Source organism: Agelaius tricolor, unplaced genomic scaffold, assembly GCF_023055355.1.
Source record: "Agelaius tricolor isolate 1412-34295 unplaced genomic scaffold, bAgeTri1.0.p SCAF_1, whole genome shotgun sequence".
Lineage (NCBI taxonomy): Eukaryota > Metazoa > Chordata > Aves > Passeriformes > Icteridae > Agelaius > Agelaius tricolor.
The window spans coordinates 14,636,068-14,658,212 of NW_027269261.1; the positions used below are offsets into that span (position 1 = coordinate 14,636,068).

Here is a 22,145-nt window from a genome sequence, read left to right on the forward strand (position 1 = left end):
AATTGTTGGGAGAATACATTGGATTTTAATGCTAATGGTGTCTAACAGTAAAATTCAAACCCCTAGGTTTTTAACATTTTATACAATACATATACACCCTTTTCTACTCCAGTTTAAACTTAATGAATACATAGAAGTGGATACAATCTTAAGGACAAGATTTTGACAAGGTACAAATATGAGTCAATTCATCTTAACACATGTAAGAAATGCCCCATTTGTACTCATAAAGAAAAAATATTTTTTCTTTCTCCAGAAAGTTCTTCTGAATGCAAAATGCATCTTAAGTATGAAATCCAGGAGCTTGCCATTACCATGATAACAAAAGTTCTTTCACGTGAAATTCCTATAAAGAATTATTTGCAAGGTGATTTCAAAAGGTAGAGCTAACACAAACCAGTCCTAAATGGAAACACACTGGAAATTCACTCAACATTTCTCAGTGTCTGGCTCTGAGAGATGGCCAAGACACTGTGAGGAACTGCCAAAGGCCGGGTGTGGTTTCTCTCAAAATCAGAAACTGTCAATGCATTAACAGGCAATGCCCACATGTTAACCAGCTGTAAAACTGAGTGCACTCTGAGCTACACAGCTTGGGCTCATGGATTCAGAAGCTTGAAATACACACAGACTGTTACTTGTGAGCACTGAAAACCCTCCAGTGTCCAACAATAAAACCCCTGTTCTCAGTTCCAGCATTGATAGCAGAGGCCTAAACCCAAAAATCAATATCCCCCTTGCTATGTGTGCAAAGCTGAAAGTATAACACAGGTTTTCATGTTCCCCAATCATCTTGCTCCATATTCACCACTTACTCTTTGCAGAGAAGGAAATGGCTGCATCTCAAAAGCAGAGTTCTCTTCCTCGTTAAAAGATGCTGTAAAGAAAGATAAAATACTGAATTAAAACAAACAGAAGCATAATCCCAGTAATGCCAGCAAGAAAAGACTGGCTCAAAATCATAAGGCCTTTAGGAATGAACAATGAAACCAGGTTTCCCTTTTGATTACCTACACCTTTTCCTCTAACACTGACATACTCCCATGATGGTGTTGGCAATTCCTGGTTTGGAGTTTAAAACCTTGCCATAATATATATATCTCAGAATGGCTTCTCTCATCTCTCACCACTTCACCCAGTGAATTATATCCACAATAAGCCTTGGCTTTCAAGGCTTTTTTGTTTAATTTTTTAAAATTTTTTCTTTTCTTATACAGGCAGGATGTGTGAGATAATTTGCTGTCCCTACAAAAGGGATAATTAAGGCAAAAAATTTACAGCACTGATAAGACATCCTACAGCAGTTACCAAAGTTCTTGTCAGCAAGTCTGAAGAGCTGAAGGTACAGCTGGAGAAGCATAAGATGGAAACACCAGTGGCAATTTTGTTATGATTATTCAGAAATACATATTTATCTATATATTTGCCTTCTACCCTGTCCCTGCCTCCCAAGTGTTCAGATATTTCCTTCCCAGTAAAGAACTCTACAGCATGCACAAAATTAACTAAAGCATTTAGAAATGTTCAGGACAAATGTGATTACAACAAGCAGCTGCAACCACAGAATTTAAATAATTACATGGCAATAAATCAATCCCAACACTCTTCCAAACTAGTACATACCATTGTGATCTTTTACTTTCAGGGCCGTCACGTGAGCCAGCTGAAGAGCATAAGAGCAACATTAACACTCTACCCACATCTTCCTACATGTAAAATGTAACTAATTTTGCTTGTAAATAGTTTTACAATTTAAAAGTCTATTATAGACATAATTTGTAAAAAAATAAAAGACAAATTGTACACATCACAATTTTCTTTTAAACTTGGTTTTAACAATTTCAAGAAAAGCTCAAAATCAAACTGAAAACATGCTCACTGAAAATTCAGGAATTGTGTTAAGGGTAAACCCATACAAACTATAATTCAACATCAAGATGTGAAGAACTCTGAACATTAATCTCTCCTCTGTTTTCCAATCCAGCTGACCTGTTTGATATTACAGTCACACATACTGAGCTAGAATCAGGCCAGACACAGCCAACTCCCTTGCTCCATTCAAATTCTCTCTTCACAAAAAGGAGCAGGCCAAGTAATTTTAAGAAAAAAGAATCATATGGTTCTTGGGTCAGCCAGATGGTTTCCTTGACTGAGAGCAGGTATCTCAGCAGGGTCTTCAGTAGCCCACTCATCCCTTTTTATCTAGACAGAGCCCTTCTGTTTGGGAGGTAGAGCAGTTCAACACAGTCCCACACAGTCCCTTTATCATTTGAAAATTAGATACCATATTTCTAGAGGATAAAAGTAATGACATTTATCCATCCTGTAAAAACAGTGCAAATGTATTTTTCTTGGAATTACCTAATTGTTCTTTTTGTCCAATTTTTAAAACTGTACTCTCCAGAACTATCTGTAGTTACTCCCAAAACCTCCAAGCTTCATTAAATTCTACACACAGCATATTGTAGTAGCCAAGGAAACAATACCTTTAATAACTGCAGCTGATCAAATGTGAGTTCTTTGACTGCAATCTCAAACAGTTCCAAAGGCTCCGTGTCCAGTTTCTTTGAAGAGAACCAACACATAATTAAGCATCACTGAAACCAACAAAAAAGCCACACACCCTTCATAAAGTAGCCATAAAGGCAATTTATGTTCCTATTTTTTTGATAAAGATACAAGTGGTATCTTATTCATAAGATGATCAGTTTTCACAAGACAACACAGGCACTTAAAAGCATAAAACAATTTGAAAGAAACTTAGTGTTGAGTCTTTCATGCAAGTTAGAGGCTTTAAAGTTCTTTCCTCCCAAAACATTAGCATAATTATTCTCTAAAAACTTGATTGGTTAATGTATTCAGGAAAGATGTTTACAAGTAAAGAAATGCAGTAAAAAATATTCCAAGGCAGTTCACTTTACAGCTGTTTATCCAATGTCTCAGAAACAAAAAAAAAAAAAAAAAAAAAAAAAAGTCCTGGGGTAAAATTCACACACACAGACCACCCTCAAAATAAAGATCTGGTGTCAAAAAAATTCTGTCCATTTCTCACTTCCCCTCTTTACTAAGAAATTTTTACTGAGCAAGACAATAGTGAGTGAAGATACACTGAATATTCACTCCCTTCAGGCAAAGTTCCATTTCCACAGTGTTCTAAACCAAGCTTCTTATAAAGTGCAATACTGCAGTGAGTGTGGGAGTTTGAAAAACAAGACCCAGTGCCAAGAAGACAGAGCAGTGTGCTCTCCAATCTCTTTGGATTTACTGCCAGAACTAGGAGGGAAGATAAGCAGAACAGGACAGAATGCAAACATTCAGGCCTCAGTATAAGAGAGCCCCATAGGCACCACAGAATATAGCAGAGTTGTCTGCTTTTCTCCTTCCAAATCTTAAGTCAGAAAGAAGCTAAATAGTAATTACAATGTGAGCTTGAAGAGTGTCAAACCATGCATCTGAAATGCTGTTGCTACAACATCAAAAGGAAAAACTCAACTTCCCTTCTCAACGCACTAAGTAATGCTGCATCTTTATTGCCATTCTATCCCTTGAGAGGCCAGAATTATTTCTATGAGAGCTTAACATTTTACATTTCTAGAATGGGCATATCTACACATAAAATACAGCTATTATCTTCTTTACCTTTTTCATGGCCATGCAACATGTGAGATCGTGGTATACTATAGGCACATGATCTTTAGAAAGATGTACATCAAATTCCACAAATGCTGCTCCCTACAGAAAATTGAAAATCACACAGAACAAAACAAAAGCCCATTAACTACTTATGCATGAGGACTACAGAGCTGCATGCAAATAGTGTCAAGTATTCAAGGTCCTGGATATCAAGTAGAATTGAATATGCCTGGCTGTTACCAGTTAAATCATGCTCAGCAATGGATTATTAAAGATGAAAAAAATATATGGCAAATATCCTAATTACCATAATATAGACATATAAATAAATAAATATAGATACATATATCTTGCTTAATCTTGTAAAACTCCCTAAAAAGATTCAAGTCTTGTGAACCTGATTACAGAGAAAGACCAAGACAATATTTTTAGACACAAATGTTTAAAACATAGATAACTTTGAGGCATCTTCCTCCCTCCTCCCCACCACCACACCAAGAGACAAGTGATGGCTCCATACTGCCAAGGCTTTAGGGAGATACTCCATATAGGAACAAACTTCTGGAGTCACTAGTGAGTAACACAGCAGCAGTGTGTTATAATCTGTGCAAGAGCAGAAATAGCTGCATCCAGCATTTTCCTACCCTTTTCAGCTGTAAATGTTTTCTGTTAGGCTTTAAAAAAGGAAAAAAGATCCAAAAGTTCAAAGTACAGTCTTCCAGTAAAGAGGGAGGCCCAGAAAGAAAAAGACAGTAACAGGTTTGGGGTTTTTTACACATATTGACTGCTTGCAAGTCATTCCTTTGAAGGCCTCCAAGAATACCATTAATCAAATTATCACCCTGACACCCACTTTTTCAATCAGCACAGAGAGAAAATAGGACATAGGTTCTTTTCAGCCCTTTTCTCAGCAGAAATATTTTCAAAGTGGTGGCTTTCAGCCTTTTCAATCTGCAAATGGATGAAAGCAATTCTCTAGTGATGCTGCTGATGACTTCACAGCAAATTCCTGCCTCAATGCATATTTCTTGTGAGCATTTTAAAAGCCTGTCTATAAACCTGTAGTGTCCACTCAAGGATTAAGAACTACTGTTCAAAAACTGTTCAAAACAGTCATTTAGCAGCTACAGTTTTGTTCAGTGATCAAGATTATTGGAAGGAATAAAAGTTACCACTTCCATCACAGAATTTAGGCACATGGAGCTATTATCTCCCAAACTGGAAGTTCTGTCTTAGGATTTCAAGTCTTCACTGCAGCAAGCACCAAAACAAGGACTGGTTCATTCTACCAGCTCAGCTCCCAAGTCACATTTTCAGACACCAAGTTTCAGTACACAGCAGTCCCTGAGCAAGACCTTTGCCACATGAGAGGATGCTGACAGACTCTAGCAGTGCCAAAATTTGATTCACTTGTTCAAACTGTCTGTAGAGGGTTGAGACTAAAATTCTCCCTGTATTGGAATACCAGCAGATACTAAATGGAAGTTCTGGTTTTTTTAGGAGACTTGAGAATGAGTCTGACCTACTATTAACTTCCCATAACTCAGGCAATTTCCACAGTGATTTTTATCTAATTTACATCAGTTCAATTACCATTCACTGTATTGAATCATGCAAATTAAGTGTACAAGCCAACCTAGTTTGCACTAGACAGGTGCTGTGTGTATGAAAATGTGTGTACATACATGACTAGCAGCACTCCTGAGGGATGCAATGGTGTTCTCTTGAACTTTAGCAAGCCTGAAACAACAGCCAAGAAAAAGGGTTTGTTAGATGAAGTATAGCACAGAATTGAAACAACAGAAACACAAATCAGAAGTTTTTGTTTTAGAGAATACCCAACAACTTGATACTGAAGTAAATGACTATCGGTTGCAGCTTTTCAAACTGTCCACTTCCTCAACTGATGTCAGTGACACAAAACAATTTTCCCAGTTTAAAATGCAAACAAACTTACTTAGTGGTAGTTGTAGAATTCCCTGCTCCCCTGTGTCCAACATCCAGAGTTGTTCTTGGTTTCCAGTACTTTGCATATGAAGCCTGCATATCACAAGTGTATCCCTGGATAGGTTTGATAATTATGTAGTCCACTGCAAGAAAAACAGCAATGCTTCACATGTCAGTAAACAGCAGATGGCTTTGAGGAAAGTTATCTGTATCTGTTGCTGGCATCAACTGTACCTCTAACTTTTCCAATTGTCTTCCTTGGATTTCTGCTCATAATGGCAAGTGTAAGAACTCCAGCACTCTTTCCAAGTTCTGCAATTGTGGATGACAGGAGGCAGGCAGAGCCTACGTGACCTGGGAGCACATCATCTTGTACTACCTTCTCACCTAAATCTTCCTGAAAACAAAACAAACAAAAACACAAAAACCCTACTGTTAATTGTGAGTGAGAATTCTAAACAAACTCTTCTGGCTTGACACAACACAGATTTCTTGTGTGTTACACACAACACTAATTTCAGCTAAAATTGTTTAATGTAACAGCGAGTTATGAATTACTATCAGGAAAATGAAAACTTTAACAGAAATCTACAAAACTCACATTTTTCTTTGACACCCCTTACATCTCATAAGCTTTTCACATCAAAATAGCATGCATGGAATAGTCTGTCTTGTAAAGTGCCCAAGCCTTGTTTAGGACAAAAATTAACTGGAATAATATTTATGCTTAAAATGCTAAAAAACTTGGTATGCATTTGCAGGGAAGAACTAATATACAGAATGTGCACTTGACCATAGTCAAGTTCAGGAACTATGTAGACACTTTACAATTATGATTCTAAGTGATCCTGAAGGCATTTTCAGACCAAAAAGAGAATGCTTAAAAAACTTTATTCTGTGTAAGTTGCTTCCTTTTAAAAAGAACTTCAAATACTAAGACCTTTCAGGGGAAAAAACAGTGCAAAATAACAGGCACAATAGTGAGAATCCAGTTTTAATCTGCATGAGTTAGTTCAGAAAAATGTCTTTTGCTTATAAATATAAAAAATTAGATTCAATAGCTGTGATATAACCAGTTCATATACACATTGTACAGGCTGAAGCAGAAGCATAACTTAGCTGATAAAGGATTAATATTCTGATAAAGAATTAATATCAAGCCAACCTAACAGCATGCAATACTGCACACCTGCAAATTCAAGTCTAATTTGTATTGACTTCTAAATAAGCAGAACTGTGTTCCTGTGCCACATCAAGAAGGCTCACAAAAACCTTTCTACAATGGGCTGGGAGTCAGCAGTCTCACACTTGTGTAAATAAATCCAAAAGATGAAGAACATCAGGCAGTAGCTCTGTTTCAACAGTGAAATCTTCACAACAACTGAGCTCCAAAGGCAGACTGGAGTTGCTTCTCAGGGTTAAAGAGACATACCTCAAAAAAATCAAATATCAATTCCAAGTTATCAGGCTCCATGGTTTGTATTGTGTATTCTATCCATCGGTCTGGCTGCAAGGCATAGCCACAGTCCGGCTGAGAGTGCCGACATTTGTAGTCCTCGTTACTGATCAAGGAGAATTCCACCGTGTTTGCCATTTTCTGGGGAACAGTAGGGGATGTCTTGTCTTGGCCCTCTTCATCATCATCCTTCTCTAGGCCTTCTAGGGTCAATTTTACTCTACTCAACCAGAAACACGAAACAAATGGTTAAGTCACGGCAGGGCCTTTACAAATGATAAAGATTTAGAACAGGACTGTATACAGAAGCTTCTCACACGAGCAAGAGCTTGCAGCCATTGTCTAAATCCTATTTTAGTCAGATTTCACTGCTCAAGTCACTGCTAGAAGTTGAACCTGGGTAAATATGAGAATTCTACTAGGGATCTGAGAAGCACCACTCCACCAGACTATTTGGGCTGCCAAATAGACAGCCTTCCTGTACAGGCTGACCCCCATAATGCCAACAAGCTAATGAAAAGCACTGAAAACAGCAGTCATCATCAAGATCAGGCCTTGAACATTGGTGGCTGCTGCTATGTCTCTCTGATAAGGCAGATAAGTATACTGTAATAGACATAAGTAATATAGGCTGAAGTAATTAAATCCTTTGAAAAATCCTGAATGAGCATTTAAACTGAATGGACTTCTGAAAACTCCTGGACTGAGAAGCATAAGCTTCTCTATAAGACTCAGAGTCCTTTATCATACAGAGCAAACCTTCCAGACAAAATTAGTTATGTCAGTGAAGTAAGCACACATGAGTAAACCAAATCCCTTCCTGCATCACAGACACAGCAGATGAGATACAGGATTATCATTTATAGATGCCAAGTCACCAGTAAAGCTTATGTCATATCTCAAAGAAATAACTACAATCATGGAAATCTATTACACTAAGTCCACTTTGAAATATATCCTCATAAAAAAAAGAAAAGAAGTTACGACACAGGTATTCCAGAAACTTGAAAAATGACACTGCCATAGCGAGTGACAGTCACAGAAACTACTGGACAGATCCAACATTTTAGGACAGAGCGTTTAGTGACTGCATCTAGCCTATCAAATTTTATTTCAACTGTTTAACTTAGACAAGAAGCTGGCTTCAGAAATTGTTCTCTCTACCTGCTATAACATGTAAGGAAAAAAGACAAAGCTGTACAGAACACATGTAAGTATTAAATCTCACTGAAGAGCATCATATTAAATAAATCTTCCCCTCATCAGCAAATCTGGAATTGGTGGGAAGGAAATCAAATCAAAACTGGAAAAAAAGAACTAAATCAAGTATAACAGATCCATGGAATGGTTTGGTTTGGAAGGGAACTTAAAGATCATTTAGTTCTAACCCCCCTACCACAGGCAGGGACCCCCACTTGACCAAGGTTCCTCCAAGCTCCATTCAACTTTGCCTTGAACACTTCTTGGGTTTCAGCACCTACAACTCTGGACAACTTGTGCCAGTGCCTCACCACTCAGACACTGAAGAATGTCTTCCTCATATCTCATCTAACCTTGTCCTCCTTCAGTTTAAAGCAGTTGTCCCTTGTCCTATCACTCCAGGCCCTTGTCCAAAGTCCCTCTTTAGGGACTGCTGCAAAGGTCTCCCCAGCATCTTCTTTTCTCTAGGCTGAAGAACACAGAATTTCTAATCCTGTGTGCACAGCAGAAGTGTTCCAGCCCTCTGAGCACCTCCATGGTTTCCTCTGGACTCACTTGAACAGCTCCATGTACTTCTTATCCTGGGGGTCCCAGAGCTGGATGCAGTTCTCCAGGTGGGGTGGCACCAGTGCAGAGCAGGGAGACAGAATCCCCTCCTCACTGGCTGGCCACATTGCTGCTGCTGCAGCTCACAATGCACTTGGCCTTCTGGGCTGCAAGTGTGCAGTGCCGGATCACATGGAGCTTCTCATCACCAACACTCCCAAGTCCTTCTCCTCAGGGTGCTCTCAGTCCATTTTGCACCCAACCTGCACTTGGGATTGCTCCAATTCAAGTGGAGAACCTTGCACTTGGCCTTGGTGAGATCTGAGCTGCCAAGCCTTTGAAGCTCCCTCTGGATGGCATCCCTTCCCTCCAGTGTGACTGCACCCCTCAGGCTGCTATCATCAGCAAACTACTGAAGGGACACTCAGCCCTATTTTCCATACCACCAACCCCTGAGGGACACCTCTCATCCCTGGTTTTCACTTAGGACATCAAGCTGCACCACAAAACCCAGGGCAACCACCCAGCCAAATCCTTATCTCCACTGTGTGCAACAGAGCAGTCCTCTAAACAACAGGGCTAAGATATCCATTTCTGACAATTAACTGTGGAATTATAAAAATGCCTGCTTTTTGAGGCACCTCTGCAGAGAAAAGCACCAAACTGATTTAAGAACCTAAGAACACTACAGTTCCAGCCAAAAAGCAAGAAACACCAAGAAAATCATGGAGTAAGTATCTGTGCTTTAACACTTGGAAATTGGGCTATTAGTAACCCAAAATGAATTTAAAGGCTACATCAATTATGTAAAAAAAATATATATCCCTAGTATTGACAATTAAGATGAGGTAAATTGCATACTGAGATGAGCAGGCTCTTACCTAAATCTTGATGTTTTAAATTTCTTCTTAGAAATCAGTACAGGGGGTTTCTCAGAATAATGCAGACGTAGCCTGATTTCTGTCTGACATGTCAGCCACCCAGCATCCACTGTTTCAATACCATCTATCAAAAGCCAAACAGAAAGGAGAAGACATTTTAGTAACTCATTTTAGGGAGATCTAGGCAGTTCCTTTTGCCATCACCTTCCAGCCACCTCTTGATCACCAACCTTGATCTACAGTAATGCAAAAAGTTGGGTGCAGTCTTTCCCCAGTCTTTCTGAGCTACCCAGACCAGCCAACAGGATTTTAATGGGATTAAACAGGAACAATGATCATGTGTGAACTACCTGCAGGACAGCACTGAGCAACATTCCCTTGTCCTGGATCTCTCAGCACGTGGAATAATACTGACAGGAACTCTGAAGGCTATAAGCCATCAGAGGCTCCCTGTTTCTGATGAGATACAGCTGTGTCCATTAGCCCACCATAATTAGTGCCAGTAAAGCAGCACAAGTCTGCAGGACAGGGTACAGCAACAGTTCTGATGAAAACTGTGAAGAATCCTCACCCTGAACACCAAAACAAGAAAAGCCTGCAAGCAGGAGGACCAGAAACACAAGCTGCAAACCAGGTGCTGAAGCAAACCCCACAGTTCTGAAGAGCTCTTAAAAAGCCAAACCCATCATTTGATGAGGATATGAGGGGGAAATGGAAAAGCTTGAAGACAAGATTTATGAGGTATGATAAGGAGTTACTTTCGGTGTCAGAGGATTGAACATTAAGTGAGAGGTGGGTCAGAACTGTCAGAAGTGAGTCATTAGTGCACACACAAGAACATGAGGTGTGGGCTTACAAGAAGCCTTTGGCAGCTGCATCTCTGACTGAAGAGGCAGAGTGGGTAAATTCAGTGTGTGATTATGTTTTTTCCAGGCATGAGGAGTTTTTCTAAGGCTAGGTATTAAGAGAAAGCTAGGCTTATTCTGTACTTTCAAAAATGCATGCTCATGATCTTTAGTTCCCAAATTTCAACCTTTAACATCATCAGAGTGATAAGACTTCAAGTCTTTCTAGCAGTCTTTTATTAACATTAGAAGGGATAACAGCCTGAGTGTGATTTCACAAATGCTGGATACAAAAATAACTGTAAAAGCAGAAAAAACTATCATAGGCAATTCTTCTCAAAACCTATAATCTCAAACATTTTTCAGTTACAAGACTTAACCTTGTTTAAATCAAATTAATTGTAAGGAATAGAGGTTAATATATCTCACTTACTACAGATTCCAAAGTCTCCATCATCGACAGTAATTTCATTTTCTAGAATTAAAAGGAACGGAAAAGAATAGAAAAAAGTAATTAGTATTCACATTTAAAAATCATTGCCAAGTTAAATTAATCCTACTTCTCCACTTCACTTTTAAAAAGTGTATCTAAAAAAATGCAGGAAAACTGAAACAGACAAGGCAGCATGTTTTTTGCAACCTTCTATAATGATTGATCTCAATTTATGTTTTTTCTCAGTTTCTGCATGAAAAAAAACAACCAACACACAAAATACCACATTTCACTTCAAGTAATCTGAACTGAGAGTAAAAAGGTTGCACTATTTTCTGGCTTGCTGCAGTATTTTGCTGCTAACTACATCCCACTAGTATCTAAGATGCTTTACTTGTCAAAGTAGTGTCAGAGACATTAAATTTTCTTGCAAACATACAAGAAAGTTGTCCTGCTGCACATTTAAAGCTTTTTAATTGAGTCAGTCACAATTAAAATGCTTATTCTGCCCACGTGACAGAAACCAACCTAGCATGAAATACTGAAAACACTCACTTCACACTTACATTTATCCTTACTCTTTCCAAAGCTTTAAGAACTGAAATCCTAAGGTACTAAGTAAATTCATCAGCATTAACAGAACAGATAGTCTCAACAAACCATCCATTTCTCAAAACATAAAACTTCACATAGTTTTGCCTCTACAGTGGTTAATCCCTTTTTTTTCCCCTAAGAATCATTTGGGTCCTAACCTAATTTCTTAATAACCACAGGCAACAATTTAGGATCAAAATGACCCAGTGCTAACATACTGTGAATTGCTGCTTTTTCTTAAAAACTGCTTATGAAGACTTGAGTATTACCTGGGGTAAAATAATCTCAACTTGGAATGAGGTTATCTAAATTTAAAGTCTAGGCCCTAGCAGAGGATAGGTTGCTTCTCTTATCAGTTACTGACAAATACAGAAATAACCTTCTTACAGGAAAAGAAACACTATTAATTAAACTGAAATTAAAAAAAAAAGGCAAAGGGAGAACGGAACATGATCATGGTACTATTAATGACTAACAGATTCTTTGATACCACCTTCTTTCTAAAAGACATTTTTTCAAATAATTAGAAAGTTTCTTAACAAATGTAAGCTTCTAAGTGTGGAGAAAATAGTATTTTTATGTGCTAGGAAAGACAGTGCATAAAACATGCCATAGCAGCATAAGAGATCTAAACTACAAGCTACATTCAAAGGTTATTTCAGTCACTCTTAAAACCCAAATTCTTCCCTGTTCAGAAAAGCATTAGTAACTCATATGCAAGTCTGCATGCCACCCTTTGTTTCAGCAAAATACATTTCTGCTAAATTGACGGGTAAATAAGTACATTCATGTTTCTATTTTCATTAATCCATTTACTTATAGAAGCCTAATTAAACATTTTTGTTTAAAATTTTACTAATTAAATAGTACTTAAATAAAAAACAGCAGTGACTTCACACCCTCCCCTCATTTTCTTTAAAAAAGATCATATGGATCCTTAGTCTCAAAGAATTAAGCTTAGAGAAAATTATTAAAATTTCAAATTAGTAAAAAACCAACCCACATAATCTTAAGGATGACAGCAAATAATTTCCCATCCACTTCCATTTTGAAGCCACTTACGTATATATACATATATATTTTGAGAGTAAGGCCCATGTTGTGCAAAGAAAAAGTCTATACCTCCCACACATTAATAAATTTAAGTATTTTAAAACTATAGCTATCAATCCCTCTAAACCAGTGTGCAGCATATCAGCAATCTTATGCATATGCCTCAAACAGATGCAGTTGATGCCCATACCTAAAGGGGTAATTGATCGTGGTTGTAGATGAGTCTCCCACGTGTGAACTATGACTTCGCAGGGACCATCGATAGTCTGTAATTTAAAAGTTAAATGTCTGCAATAATTTCTTTTGTTAGATCTGACTTTGTACCCATGAAGTTGTTTGGGATGGTTGTGAACTAAACTTAGAGATTTAAGGAAGTAAAAGAAGAAGGAGAAGAAGAAAGGGAGAGGAACAGAGAGAGAAAAAGACTGAAGAAAGAAAGAAAACAGATGAGGCTTCTTACCCCTGCAACTGCTGATGACTCTGTTTGATGTGTTGTGAATACATATGACAAAATTTTTAACAGTCTGACATGGCAGAGAAGTTACATGGAGTCATTAACTTTACTGCTAACAGAGGCTCTGCTGGACTACTTTATTTTCTTCTTATACCAAAAAAAAAAAATCTCTAAATTCATTAGAGTGCTCACTTTGTTCTCAAGCTACAGCAACAGTTTATGAAAAACATACCCGACATCTCTAATTCCAAACAGCACTCAGCACCTACTCATGCACACTGCAGTTGCAGGGGTGAGTTCTCCTTCAAAATTTGCCTAGCTAAATTCAAAGACTACAAAACACAGTTATTTTAGTTGTGGTACTGGAAAGCAAGTTATTTATCATCTAATTAAAACATAAATAATTGATCCAATCAGCCAGCAATTAAGACCCTGCAGGCTATTCCAGCTGGAGCAGGATAAAATAGATACTTTCATTAAAAAGAAAATATTGTCCACCAAAAGAATACATTTGTTGACAAACACAGCCAAGACTCAGATAACCAGAACAGTAACACAAAATCTTCTTTCAGAACAATTTAACTTTGAAATAGCTTTCTAGGTAAAAGCTTGTAGGTAACCACAACTGAACAACAGAGAACATGCCTGATTACCAGTTCAGTCACCCTGAGAAGGTTCCCCTAGCATGGCACAGTTGTTACTACCAGATGCAAAAACCACTGTCAAATAGCTGCAATTTGTCGTTTTGATGTTTTGGAGCCTAAGTAACTCTTATTTCCAAAAAAATTTGCTACTATTGCCAAAGACATGGAAACTTCCACGCCAGCTCAGCCCAGTAGTTCAGGTTCTTGTTTAAACAGATTTCAGACCCACAGGGACATCCAGACAAGCTTCAGCCTCAGCAGTGTAATTACACAGCACCAAAATGCTTTGTTCCATTACACCTCACCCAACAAATTCTTCACATGCAGATGGGATTTCTTGACATACACTGAGCACATTTAATCTCCCAAGCCTTTGGGTGAGCTAACAGCAAGCAAACACCAAACATTTAACAAGAGCTCAGTAGGATGGCTTTGCTCTTTGAGTCTCAGTTAAAGCAATGTTCCTAATGAGTTCAGAGGCATCCACACTTAAATGTCATGTCAGAATAAACCACATATGCTTAGTTATGTTTTAAAGACAGAATGCATGTAAAATATAAATACAATTATATTACTGCTTCCAGTTTATTCCTGTTATGGGGCAGTTTTAGCTCCCAACTTCTCACTGCTGCCACAGTAACCACACTTAGGGTTTCTAGAAAAGTAAATAATGAGAAGTTTCTTTGCCCTTCTTTCACAGCACAGTGACATTTGCCTGTCAATTACAGTTCCTAAAGCTGCAAACCATGTTTGTCAGCAGGGAGGCTGCCATTTACTCCCACCATGCAGGCATGCAAGACCTCCAACAGCAGCTCCCATGAACATGTGTACAGGTTTAGTTTGTGAACCTGGGCAATGCAAATCTTCCCAACATGGACTAAGCTGTTTCCTTCAGAAGGTAAGCAAAGGTTTTTCCTTGTAAAACCCCCAATGTATTGTATGAAAATGTCAATTTATTTCTTACACTACTGTAACTGTCCATTCTAAAGTTAGGTTCTAAAATGATGAATGAATTTGAATAACATTATCCCAACAATAAGGACACCATGCCAGATACATTCAGCACAATTTCCTCTCCTGAAAGTAATACAATGAACTGATTGTGCATTTAATCCCAGGAACCCTCAACACTTTCCATACTAAGAAGAGCCAAGCAAAGCTACCTGGAAAAAAAGGGCAATTGATTAGAGAACAGGCAGAGATATCACTAAGACCCCCTCAATCCCTGCTCAGACCCCCTCTGAGTTTACAGGCATTTAAAAAAACATTTCAATTACATGTAACAGAAGCCATTGTTACAATGAGGTCAAAACAGTAATGTCATTTCTGCGGCACATACTGACCACATCTGAAAAGCAGCCAGCTGAGCAGCAAAGTAAATGAGGCGTCATCAATATTAACAGTACGGTAACGTTGCCTAAAAGGAGAATCTCTAGAGGACAGTCTTAAAAGGGCATCCATCCAAATGTCACATCAAACATCTCATGGGCAGTACACTGAGATAAGTGGCATGTGGATCTTTTTTCTACTAATACAGACACTGTTATTTTTTATAAAAGCCTGTTATTTTTTATAAAAACATCTGATTCAATTTTCAAGTTTTCAAAGAACACTCAAGAACTTTCTTTAAAAATCAAGTCTTCTTCCATTATGAGAAGCTGGGGCCTCCCTCCCCAGCAGTCATTAGACACTTTTGAAATGAAGGGAAAATGCCTATCTAGCATAATGGTTCTGAGGTTCACAGCAGATGCACCATTTGCATGAAGTGCCTGGGTACTCAGTACAATTAAATAATGAAAACCCTTCTGTGGATGTTTAAATGGTAATTTAGGATATCAGTTCCAAGGTTCCTGCTTTAAGACAATACAATAGAGTAGGCATTAGAGAAGGGTGGATGACCCAAACCAAATCTTCAAAACGCCACACAAACACATTTATCCAATGTGTGCACTTCACTAATTAAAACTATGTTTCAAGAATAATAATCTACTTCAATAATATGAAACAGCTAAATTAGACTTAATTGCTAAAGCTGCATTTCTGACCAAAATCTCTGGATTTCTGTACCATGTAGAAGACAATAATTAAGCACTAAACTGAATAATTAAAGCCATTCAGCCATTGCATCCAACTTGGAAGGCAGCAGCAGATAAAAGTCACCTGGCAGGAAATGCTGAGCTCAGTAGAGATTTTACAGCTCTGGTATTTCCAGTAACAGTTTCACACACAATCTGCTATCTCAGCAGACAATAATGTCTTTGTTACTATCATGACAACCATGGGTTCTTAATCTACAAAAAGCTTTTCTAAGGCATTAATTACTGAGTGTAGGTCTAAGTTTCATCTTTATTACTACAGTCCAGGTGCTAAATGTATTTATTTAATTGCACTTTAAGAAAGTAAATCTAACTCTCATTTGAAACCTCTGTAATGAAGCAGAAAGTGTGAAAAATGTCCTCCGATACGGTTTTTAAAGTCCTGCTACATGCACAGACAGCTTAGTTATTTCACATTTGCCTTGAAAGAAGTAACCCTGAACTTGCATGCTGTATTTAGAGTTTTAAAAGCAAATACAGAACACAGCTGAACAGATTAAGGTGTGCTCCTTACCAAGGTTTTCAAATATACATCATGCAAACAATGCATGTAAAATTATTCTTCTAAAACTTAAGATACACAGTAGACCAATTCCAGCCAAGGGAGTTTTGGTGTGCCTCACACAAACCCCCTCACAACCCACTGCCACAAACAGAAAGGGAGCATAGAATAAAACCCAGGAAGATCCTCACAGGGAGCTCACTGGTCCCAGACTATGTTCAACAAAAGAACAACCTTGACCAAAATAGTTTAAGTTACTGTCTCTTTTCATCCAAGTTTGTGTATTTATTTTTCTTTTTAAATGCTTAAGTTCAAAATGCTTGCAACACAGTAAAATCTCTTGATATGCAGAAGCCAAGACCTGACAATTTTATGGGAAAATGTTCTTTGGATATGTATTTGTATTCATGCAAAAATTCTATGAATTTCAACATATTGAGTATTTTAAAAAACACTGCTCTATTTACATAATTGTAATTATGTTAATAGCAATATGCTTCACTACAAACAAGACTTTCTATTACATCACACTTTCCTTCAAGTAAAAAAAAAATTAAGATCAAATTATGATCTTAAAGTAAGGAGAGAAAAAGACATCACTGTTTTTTCTTTTTTTTTAAATAAAATGTCAATTATTCTATTTTCACATCTAGCCTGTAGCACTACTGTGGGTAATCTAGGAACTACCATTTCTCTGTGTAAACATGTATCAGCCCCATCTCTGCCACCATGTCCAACTCAAGCATCTTCACAGTTGGAGTTGCTGTAGAAGTTGTTAACTTCAAGTGGATCTGTCCTCAGCATGATTTACTAATTATGTGATGTCAAATTCATATACTCAGACTTGAGCAAATAGTTAAGATTACACTGTTGTTTTACTACACATAAAACTGATATAAAAAATTAAGTGTCAGAGATCACATATTGCCAGCTTGTCAAATTTAGGAGATTAATCACATGCAATGCCTAGAAAAAATTCTGAAATAAAAACCGGCAGAATAATTTAACTTAAAAGTATATTTTCCTTATCAGCATTTCCTTAATGCTAAACTTCTCCATGTACTGTCTCACTTGCACTATACTGTACATGATACTCCTGTTACTTTTTCATTGTTCTGCAAGAGGTTTACAAAAAGAGGAAGAAAACTACATTGTACCTGGATTTCTTTCCTTCAAAAGACTTTATTTTATAAGAACTAAAGTCCTGTGCATTTAACAGTCACAAGTCAGACACCACTAAGGTGACAACCCTGCACCCCAGGAATTCACATACTTTGTTTTGTAGGGTGGTTTCCTTTTCTCCTGCTCCTTATGCTGGTATTGCATTAAATTCATACTTACCTTGGCAGACCCTGCATCACACGGTGCATAAGGGTGCAGATACAGAGCACCTACTCAAAGAAACACACTCACCAATACAGAGGGTAAACTTTTGCAAATGGTAAAACAGAAATTGTATTGTCTATCAACCACAGCTCAGGCTCTGCTCACTAATTCTGCTTTTTGAGTGTGTTACATTTAAACTTCTGGACATTTGCAAAAAAAAAAAAAAAAACAAAACAGTAAGAGTCCCATCAGAGCTGCTGAGCTGTAAGAATTAATCTACTTTTGGCCTCAGTTTGACCTCAGCAAAAGAAATCTATTACTGGCCTTCCCTTCTTTTGCCTCAAAGTACCAATTTAAATACCAGTTTCTGACTAGACTATTTCACATGCTCTAATGAAAAAACCAGAACTGTGTTTCATTTGAAATTAGTACCCTTCACTGAAATGATACCTCCATCAAATGTGATTTTTTTAGTTAAAAAAGGCTGACAAAAACTTACATGCTCTTGACAGTAATTTGAAATTTTTAAAAGGTATTGATGAGATGGTTCTGTAACTCCTTTGCACATTTAGCTACAGCCTTCATAATCCCAGTTTCAATGAGGAACTAAAGCCCAGGGTGAATAGCTACAGGATATTAATAGAATAAGAAAGACAGCAAAGGCAGCATTAAATTTCTTAAGGTTATTACTTGTTATTATGAAAAACAGTTCAAGAGTAGCTGCTTATTTTCCCAACTTAGCCCAGCTTTTTCCTGGATGCAACCTCTTCTCATCTGAAGAACTTCCCCCTGCCCTAGTGCAATGTTTACAGACCAGTACACTGCCACATACATTAAACTCTAATTTATGAAACTTTAAGTCATATGCAACTTTGACATCAATACCTGTAAAAACACATCTGTCTCTGTCTCTTGGCTCTTTTTTTCCCCTCCAAGTCGTGCAAATACCTATATACAAACATACAGAAAACAATGGGATGCCTCATCCCTTGTTTCAGCTTTTCACTTCAAGAGATTAACTTATGTTAATTATACAGCATGAAGTCTGGTTAATACTTCTCATGCTTCACAAAAAACAAATCTGCAGTGATATTAAAAACTTTTAAAGTTTTAATGCACCTCCTACATTGACCATTTTTCTCCAACTATCACTTGCTTCCATCCTACCATACAGGATAGATATCACATACTATCACATTTCTTCCATGGATCACTTGAGATCCATGCCCTGCTGAAGTCCATATGCAACTATATTCTAACTATAAGAACTTCACCATATTATTTAAGCTTTATAATAATGTCAGGGATTTCTTACCACTGAAATTTTTAGAACACTACCACTGATAAAAGAAAGAATATAATTACAGCTAAGAGCATATGGTCACATATTTCCAGAAGTGAACTGTGAGTATTTCCACAAATGTTTTAGTGTTTCACATGTAGCAATTCAAGACTTATTTCTAAAAAAATCTCATGTTTAACTCAGGAAATCCTTTTTTTATTTCAAGTATGGGAATTTTTCCTAAGAATGAGCCAACTTAAAGTAGACAAGGTTGTACATACCTTAGGTTCTAGAAAGTATCCTTTAAAATACCGATACTGAACAGGAATTCCTCTAGGAAGCTCTACAGTAGTTTTCCATCTTTTCTCATATGTACTGTGAAGAAAAAAAGAAAACAGCCAACCAAAAAAATAAGTTTCAAAATACAGCCTAACAGCCACCTCAGACACATGTCTAAGTTATATTCTAAAATAAAGTCTAGTGTATTGTTGCAAGGAAAGTTATTAAAAAGTACCTTAGCTAAACATGCACAGAACACGAGATGTACTTAGAACTGAAACTAACTTTTTGATTGACAGATCTGAAGTGCTCCAAGAGAGCAAGAATTCTCATCCCCATTGAACAGATGGGGAAAACATGGTGAAGTGATTCAGAGACTCATCCAAGATCACACAGCCAGTCACTGACAGAATTACAGACACAGCCTGCAAACCTTATTTTCCTTCACCACAGAGCTGCCATAAGCTGGCACCATTTTAAGAAAATACTGAATTTTTCCACTGCATTTAAGCTTTTTTTATGTACACTCATACATCCCCTCCCCCTTAAGAATTTCAATGCAACTCTCAGTTTAAATAATCTCTTCCCTATCACTTTCTAGCACAATAACTTTTTTATAGTCTTTCCTTTCTTTTTATCCTATACACCTTCTATAACTTGCTGCACAGCCATGGGACTGAGAATTGCCCTAAAGCAGTTTCATACTCCAAGTATCTAAAGCTAAACTACTGAAATGCCTACCACAACAGCAGAAGCATCATCTGTATAGTTTATATAAAGCACACCCAAGTTTCCTATTTTCTTAAACATATTCCTAAGCGTTCAAAGTGCTCAGGGGCAACCCAAGAAATTCTGGAGTTCTACTAACAGTACATGCAGCTCAGGAGTTTACAAACTCAAAGACAGAATAAATTTGTTGCTCCAGAACGCCAGCTACTTCAAATGGAATAAGTAAAAAAAATTCAAAACAGAAGAAAAAAATCCCCCCAAAAAACCAAAAATCAAAACCAACTTACTCATCCGGAGTCTGGAGGACCACTGCAAGCTGGGGATTCCAATTTCCCAAAGCACTGCAGCTCCCACATATTGCAAAAACCTCTCCTAAAAAATCCAAACAGAAAAATACCCACAATCATCATTACTTCTGGCTAGATGGCATTAGAAAGCACAGCCACAGTCAAACTTTCCAGTATTTTAAATATATACACCAGAAACACTCATTTAAAATCCCTCCTATCCAAAAAGGAATCTTACCCCACCCAAAACTACAACAGCATTTTCTTCACCATCCCAAGGACCTGAGAGAGGGACTAATGACAACCCCAGCCCTTAAAAAGGGTTGGCTTCCAAACCATTCTTGAGGAATAGTGTTCAAAATATCTCTGCAAATGCAGCAGGCAAATTTTCCCAGTAAAATGTTTAATCTCAAGATAACACGGTTATTTCCCTAAATATTCTGTATTTTTTAATGTATGTCCATATTCCCTCAAATTCATACCAACAATTTAGAAAGCACAGACAAACAGGAGGTTGCTAGCATTATTCCCAAGGCAACATACCCAATTAATTTGATTCCCAAAAGTAATAAAGTTAATTTTGCTGCTATGCTTTCAGTTTTTACTGGGTATCAAAACATAACATTGTTACACAAAAAACTCACATAAAATTGTCACACTTATCTTAATGCATACATTAAGATAATGCATACAGAACCCAAAAGGTCACAACAGTATATTTAATTTTGGGATATCCCAAGTGACCATTGCAACTTACCCTTGTTTTAAATATAAAACCTGTATGTATCTGACTGTAAGAACAACAATGATAAATACTAATGGAAAGAACAAATTAATACTTTGCTCTCACAGGGTTTCAACAAGATTTTTAAACATAATAAAAAGCTGTTGCAGAATAAGAAAACATGGAGTTTTAAAGTACACTTATGCACCACAAAAGGATGATAAGCATCTCTGAATTATTTCCTGTTCTCAAAATGAGTAGTGTGGAGGACACAATAATCCCAAGATACAAAGTAGACCAGCAGTATGCAAGCAAGTGTACATTACCTCTTCCTAAGCCATAAATGACAGCTGACACTTCCAAGTACACTGTTACAGTTTTGAGGATGCCCTTTTGCCTCTAAAACTGTGTCCCTTTTCTCCAGTTAAACTAATAAGGGATACCACAGACCTGCTTATGAAAGAAAACTCTGCAGACCCTGGGGTTGGAAAAAATCTACAGAAGACAGAAACTAAGACAACATTTCTCAGAAAGCAGCTTAGTGAAAAAAATTTTACGTAACACCTTGAACTTCAGCAGTTTTTTTTTTTTAATCTTTTGCTGCAATTAATTAAAAAAAAAGAAGCCTGAGCTTTCTGGATGCTCACTGTAAGCACACAAATGCAGACAAAAATCTACATTATATTTATTATGCTATTGCCTATGTCAGCTTTCCCTTTCCCACCCTATCCTGAGGCACATGATGATTTGTTTTTGCAGGGAAGAGCTAAAGTGGGGAGGGAAGACCACCTGAACACCACACAGGTAGAGTTTCTGAGTAAAGATATTGAAAAGAAGCTAAAATTCTTTTAACATCCCTTTAAAACAGCAGTACTTAATACACCTTCATGTACACAACAGCCAACCTTGAAGTGCCATCTAATTATATTCCTCTGAAGAGGTGCCAGCTGGAATAGTTCTCTGGGCTCCTATTTAAACAAACGTGCACACCCAGTAAGGCACCACACACAAAAGGCAATGCTTGAATAGGATGTGCAGCCACCCTAAACTCCCTTCAACAACTGAACTGAGGCCAGATTAGGATTTATAAAACACTGCCTTAACTATCCCAGTAAAGCCAAATGAAATGCTGGGCAATCTGCCTCCCCATAGGCAATTCTGAACTCAGTGGAGTTTGGACTGGGTTTGCATTTCAAGCTCAGGACTCCTCAGCTTCTCCCCTCTCCTTGTCATG

General features: G+C 37.5%; 1 protein-coding gene across 9 annotated transcripts in view; it reads right to left on the reverse strand.

Moving 5' to 3' along the window:
• GPCPD1 (glycerophosphocholine phosphodiesterase 1) overlaps positions 1–22,145 on the reverse strand; it is a 42,821-nt gene that overhangs the window by 10,449 nt on the left and 10,227 nt on the right. For 6 of the 9 annotated variants that reach the window (XM_071424148.1, XM_071424104.1, XM_071424138.1 and 3 more), the window contains 14 exons: positions 20,188–20,272; positions 19,174–19,267; positions 18,496–18,558; positions 12,779–12,854; positions 10,942–10,983; positions 9,664–9,787; positions 7,013–7,256; positions 5,815–5,977; positions 5,591–5,723; positions 5,319–5,373; positions 3,640–3,732; positions 2,487–2,564; positions 1,624–1,663; positions 816–877 (listed from right to left, as the gene is read on the reverse strand). In XM_071424148.1, coding sequence (XP_071280249.1) covers positions 816–877; positions 1,624–1,663; positions 2,487–2,564; positions 3,640–3,732; positions 5,319–5,373; positions 5,591–5,723; positions 5,815–5,977; positions 7,013–7,256; positions 9,664–9,787; positions 10,942–10,983; positions 12,779–12,854; positions 18,496–18,558; positions 19,174–19,267; positions 20,188–20,272 — 1,352 coding nt within the window. The remainder of the gene's footprint in view (positions 1–815; positions 878–1,623; positions 1,664–2,486; positions 2,565–3,639; positions 3,733–5,318; positions 5,374–5,590; positions 5,724–5,814; positions 5,978–7,012; positions 7,257–9,663; positions 9,788–10,941; positions 10,984–12,778; positions 12,855–18,495; positions 18,559–19,173; positions 19,268–20,187; positions 20,273–22,145) is intronic. The other 3 variants (XM_071424112.1, XM_071424176.1, XM_071424119.1) reach the window with 2 other exon arrangements.